The sequence below is a fragment of the Pterocles gutturalis genome, unplaced genomic scaffold, assembly GCF_000699245.1.
Source record: "Pterocles gutturalis isolate BGI_N339 unplaced genomic scaffold, ASM69924v1 scaffold45804, whole genome shotgun sequence".
Lineage (NCBI taxonomy): Eukaryota > Metazoa > Chordata > Aves > Pterocliformes > Pteroclidae > Pterocles > Pterocles gutturalis.
The window spans coordinates 26,340-32,339 of NW_010132430.1; the positions used below are offsets into that span (position 1 = coordinate 26,340).

Below are 6,000 nucleotides of genomic sequence, written 5' to 3' on the forward strand. Positions count from 1 at the left end.
GTGGGCTAGGAAGGTGGTTCCTAACTTCAAAATCCAGCTGGTTGCTTGCTGTGGTTTTGGGTTCACAAGCACATGAGGGTTGGTGTGCCAAAAGTGCCGCACTGCTGCTCCACCCTGGGGCTGGCATGGGTGAGCCTCTTCTCTGAGCCTCCCAAGCAGTGCACCACAGCAGTAACATCTTCCCTCAATTTAGGATTATTGAAGAGTGGGGGGTTTTTTGGTTTTTTTTTTGTTTTGGTTTTTTTTGCAATGTTTCAAATAATGATTGACTTCATCATTCAGAAAAAAAGACATTCAAGTTTTGTCAAGGCTGTCGTGCTCGTGCTAGTGTTGTTTTGTTCCAAGCGAAGAGAGTAATTTCAGTATTTTCTTCTTTCAGGAACTGGCAGCAATGCCTGTTACATGGAAGAGATGAGAAACATAGAGATGGTGGATGGGGAGCAAGGGCGGATGTGCGTGAACACGGAGTGGGGCGCGTTCGGGGATAATGGATGCCTGGACGACATCAGGACAATATATGACAAAGCAGTTGATGACTACTCACTAAATGCTGGAAAGCAAAGGTACTGCCTGATAAATGGGGTACTAAGGATAAGCCAGGCTGCCTTAAATGCTTTTAAGAAAGAATTGGATTTCTCCTGGTCAGGGAAGGGAGAGCTTGAGTTGACAATGACTGCAGCCCTGCTGTCCTGTGGGATCTCCCTCTTCTGTGCTTTTCCTGGTCACGGCTTTTTTTTTGCAGCTTATTTGCTGCCATGGGACTGCAGCAGGGTTTTTGGTGAGCACTTCAAGAGTCTTGAAATTACTAAGAGACACTTTTTCTCATCCTATGTTGTACTGAGGGGGTTAAGATGGCTTGTCATTCTTTTGCTCTTGGTCTCAGTTTAATCTCTTTCAGCTGAACTCTCTTTGTACAGGGCTCTGCCTGTGGAAATCCTCAGCTTGGACCAGCCAGCGTGGTTGAAGCTTGGAGCTGCTCACTGTAAAGCTTTCTAGCAGTTGCAGCCAGCTCTTACTCCAGGCAGTTGTCTGGATGAAATATGTCATGTTAGAGGACCTGCTTTTCTTGGCCCTGGAGGTTGGTCCCCTTTTGGGAGTCCAGCTGTTGTTTGGGCAAGTTCCCTCCATGCCCCCTTCAAGAAAGAGCTGGCAAGGAGGTGTACCCAGTGCCGATGAAACTGGATTGAGACTGCTGCATGCTCACACTGCAATTTTTTATAATTTCTCTGCAGCAATGCTTTGATGCCAGGAGCTTTTAAAAACATTTTGTGATTGGCGTATATCTGCCTGAAAACCTGGGGGATGCAGAGAGGTTGGCAGGTCCCTTAGGAAGCTCTTTAGAGGTTAGAGCTCAAACAGACCCAGAGAGGTGGATGCTGAGCAAACCTGATGCAGCAGAGGAGTTGGCATGGAACAGGCAGCCAGAGGCAGTAGCAGAGACTGCCAGGGGGAATAATTTATTCCAGAGAGAGCTAGGCACTGAGGAGGGAAGGTGCTTGCTGGGTACAAGACAGAGAGAGTTTGTAGTATTAAATGGACTGCATGGCTGGCTTCCAGGGGGCTAGTGCACTGGGCTCCGCTCAATCCAGGCAGAAACATGGCTTTAGAGCTTCAGGAGGTGAAATAAATCACTAAATGCACTTTTCAATAAATGGAAAAGTGTTCCGTTCTCATTGGTAAGGGCACAGCTCAGTCACAGAGCACAAAATGTTCCATTTAAACCAGAATGATGCTGCTTCCTGCTCTCCTCAGTGCACGGCTGCCCTGTACTGGTGCTGAGCATCACTTGTGGACCGCTCCTTGTCGTGTGCCAGGAGAGGTCTGAAGATATTCCCTCTCTTTATCCTGGGGACAGGCCTGCAAGTGGGCAGCTCGGGACCTGTGTGCAAAGCTGGGGGCTAGAGGGGTTCAAGACAGCCTAGTTCCTCCCTGTGATTTTTGTGTTCCTGGTTCCCTACTGGAAACCAGGTGCTGGAATTAATTGAAAACCAACCCTGGTCCCCCAGCTTGCTAGGTTACCAGTCAGTGATCCTGGGAATGTGCGGGACATACATTTTCATATTTTTTTATCTTTTGCAGGGCATTTTGCAGCAGAGGAATCCCTTAAAAACGCTGCCCTCACAGTGGATGTACCTTGTGTTTTTTTCTGTAATTTTGCTGCACAGAGCCACTGAGCTTTTTCTGTTGAAGGTCTCAGCCATGCTTCAAGAGGGCTCCCAGGCGCTGTGCAGTGGAGATGAGCTTTCCATGGGCTCCACTCAGGGCTGTCTCTGGGGGGTACATGGCAAATTTGGCTTTCATGTGGGCACCGTTCTGGTCTCTGGTGACAGGTGTTCATTTCTTCCATCTGGGAGAAATACCAGCCATAATTTACAATAGCATGGCTAGGGGAAAACAGTAGTGAGGACTAGGTGAAGTGTTTGTAGATGGGCTCACAAGGCTTCCCACTGAGGATTTATGCTTTTTCTTGCCCAATTTTTCTAGTAAATGGCTGTTCTGTGTAACTTCGTTTGTGTATTTCATGGTCCTAGCATGCGCAGGCAGGACACCTGCCTGATAACACAGCTGTGATGTTGCCTATGCAAACGTGAGCAGCGTCCCTCTGAGCTGTGCCGCTGCCTTTCATTGCAGGTACGAGAAAATGATCAGTGGGATGTACCTGGGGGAAATCGTCCGCAATATTTTGATCGACTTCACCAAACGAGGGTTCCTGTTCAGAGGCCAGATTTCAGAGACGCTGAAGACCAGGCATATCTTTGAAACCAAGTTCCTCTCTCAGATTGAGAGGTAAGAGGACTGCATGGGAGGCTGTTTGGGGTGAAACAGTGTGGTAATGCTCATCTTGTGACACTGCTGGCAGGGAGGGACAGCTGGAGAGCATTGCTTGGTTCTCCAGAGGTAATTTTGGTTTCAGTAAGAGCCTGCACATGTGCAGAGGACTCTTTAAAACATCATCTGAATTTCTAGCAATGCTCACTGCTAAATCATGGGAAGGGCTGTCAAATATTCCCTTACTGTATCATTTTGTTTGCTTGCTTGGAAATCAAGCCATTTTCCTGTGTGTGCCTAGCTGCAATTGTTGAACTGAATGACCATTAGCTGAATGGGCACTTCTTTACTGGCTATTTTTGTGTCTTTGTTTCTCAGACTCTCTATTTTAAAGTAATCTCAAAGCCCGTTGAGTCTTTGTAGGCAGGGGAAAAAAAAACAAGTTTGTCATTAAGAATATTTTCCTGCAATGCCCTTTGGTAAGAAAAGAGAAGGGGAGGCAATGCAGAGCTGGCCTTGCAGCCTCCCTTGCTGCCTGTGACTCTTGCACTGCAGCATGGCGCCAGGATGGATGAATTTGCATTCCCCGAGCTCTCTTGCGCTGGCAGTGGGGGCAGCTGCCTGGTGTGGGTGGGTGCATGGGTGCAGTAGTTTTATGGCAGTGACTCGGCTGAGAGAAACCTTTGATTTTAACGCTGTGCTCCTCTGCTTCTGCAGTGACAGGTTAGCCTTGCTGCAGGTGCGAACAATCCTCCAGCAGCTGGGGCTCAACAGCACCTGCGACGACAGTATCATTGTCAAGACAGTGTGCGGAGCGGTGTCGAGGCGAGCAGCTCAGCTGTGCGGCGCTGGAATGGCTGCGGTTGTAGATAAAATTAGGGAGAACAGAGGATTAGAGCACCTGGAGATAACGGTTGGTGTGGATGGGACTCTGTACAAACTACATCCGCAGTGAGTATTCACCTTCTTGGCATTTATTTGCCTGCGATCCTTAGCGTGTTGCTGTATATCCGTTCTCTTGATGCACCAGACTGGTGTCTCTTACTTGCTAGGAAAAAGAAGTCTTAATCAGAGTGGTCAGGGCTTTCTAAAGGGATCTAGTGGACTAGTGCCCATCTCTGGTGTGCATGGAGAGAGATGGGTGGGAAGGGGATGACTGTACATGGTCTCTTCCTTCCCCTTTGTTGTGGTACTAGCAATCTAGGTTAACCCCACACAGAGAGGCAGGGGTGGCATGCAAGTGCTTTTTTCCTTCAACTCCCATTGGTCCCAGTCTTCAAATCCACGCTAGTTTCCAGCGTTTTAGTTTTCACCTGGTGAAAGGGGGAGCACTGCAAATGCCCGTGATAGTGCTACGCTCTGCGGATGCTGTGGGACCTCCCTCACCCACTGCCATTCTTTCCTTTTGCAGCTTTTCAAGGATCATGCACCAAACAGTCAAAGACCTGGCACCCAACTGTGACGTGACCTTCCTTCTGTCTGAGGACGGCAGTGGGAAAGGGGCAGCGCTCATAACAGCGGTGGGATGCCGGCTTCGTGATGCCGAGCAGAACTGAACTCCACAATCCCGGCTCCGATTCTGTCTTGTGAGCACTTTCTCGTAAAGCAGCGACTGCATAGCCAGAACTGGTGAAAACCCAGAACTCACTGCTTTATTGGGGAAAAAAAAATACAACTAATGACATAAAAAAATAGGATACAAGATAGAATGTGTGCTGTTAATAATATCTCCTGTTTCTGGACCCCAATCTGCATGTTTCTTATTCACCTTGTTGGTACCTTCCCAATCTGTAGGTCATGGAAAAATCAGTTTATAATTTCTGCAGCTGTCAAAAATCAGTTGTTGTCTGAGACGAAATTGCCCCCAAGTGATGTGCATTGAGAGCTGCCGTTGCATCGTACCAAATGTGTTCTTTGCAGCATCCCCGTTAAGCGCACCGCCAGCACACTGACCACCAGACCTGGGTGTTGATGCTTTTAGTGAAGGGAAAGCAACAGTTCCCTCCTGCGTATCTACCTGCTGTTGTTCCGTTTAAAGCGATTGTGAAAACATTATGGTGTGTCAGCACTGTGCACGCACGTAACTCTATAGTGGGACTTGACAATGTGACTTAACTTGCTTCCTTGATGCCTGTTTTGTCCTGGTAAAAGTTAACGCCCCTGTCCCACAGATCTGGTCCCACTGGTATTTCCCATTGCTTCTGTGAATAGTGTTGCATTACTGGGCGAAATCTGTCATGTTTCAGCAAGAAATCCCTAAAGAGTAAAACTAAGTGGTTGGTGATTGAGGTAATCCAAATCTCCAGACCCGGGAAATCAGATTTATGGTCCCTAGGTGGGCTGTGCTATATTCTTCTGTTCAAGAGTTCTTATTAAAAATATTTTCTATCTCTCTTTGTTAGTCTAGATCAGGTCACTGCCGCTGCCCTTCTACTGAACCTGCAGCTAGACAGTGTCACTCCGATGTGTGTACTTCCGTCTCTCGCCTTAAATGGTATTTGCTTCCACACAAAGCTTTAATCTTTAATGCTGTTAAGCTGCCACTCAAAACACAAACACTCAGAGTTAGTGATCAGAAAGGAATAGGAGGGTTTGATTTTGATCTTGCCTTTGAGGACCCGGGTGCGTAAACTAAACAAACCACAAAGCTAAAATCAGACCCAGCTTATTCCAAGGACTAAATCAACAACAAAGATCATATGCACTTGGTGTATCCTGTCCTCTGTCAAGTCAATGCCATTATTCTATTTGCATACCAGTTGCATTACTCAAATTGAGAAGCAGTTAGGAACGCAAACGTTGAATAACATTTGCAAGTCACGCCACTTTCTGCAAAGAGGGAGACCACACAGTAGTCCTTAATTCCTGTTCTTCTACCAAAAATGAATTTGAGATGTCTGCATGGTTTTCCCTGCTGCCTTTTCCTGCAGAAAGTAGATGGAAATTTGCAAACTACTCCTTTTTGTCCTCATTCCACTCCTCTAAGATTTGGATTGCCCTACCTATTGGTAACATTTCAATATGCATTATGGTGCACTGTGAGTGAATGTTGTAAAGTAACATGTGAGTCACAAACAGTCATTGCAGCTTTAAGTGTGTGTCTACCTGAAAAATTGCATGCCTAACTGGTTTTGCAAAGGTAGAGGGTCTTTTTACTTTGCACACTAGTAGCTCCGATACTAGTGTCACGTGATACTTGTGAAAATATTAAACTTTTTTGATGTGCGTTAA

The 6,000-nt window shown here is 46.8% G+C and overlaps 1 protein-coding gene across 1 annotated transcript in view; it reads left to right on the forward strand.

Annotated features, from left to right (window-relative positions):
- Positions 1-6,000, forward strand: part of LOC104467197 (hexokinase-1-like) — a 29,331-nt gene extending 23,331 nt beyond the window's left edge. The window contains 4 exon segments of the mRNA XM_010080884.1: positions 380-563; positions 2,632-2,787; positions 3,487-3,720; positions 4,181-6,000. Coding sequence (XP_010079186.1) covers positions 380-563; positions 2,632-2,787; positions 3,487-3,720; positions 4,181-4,325 — 719 coding nt within the window. The 3' untranslated portion in view covers positions 4,326-6,000.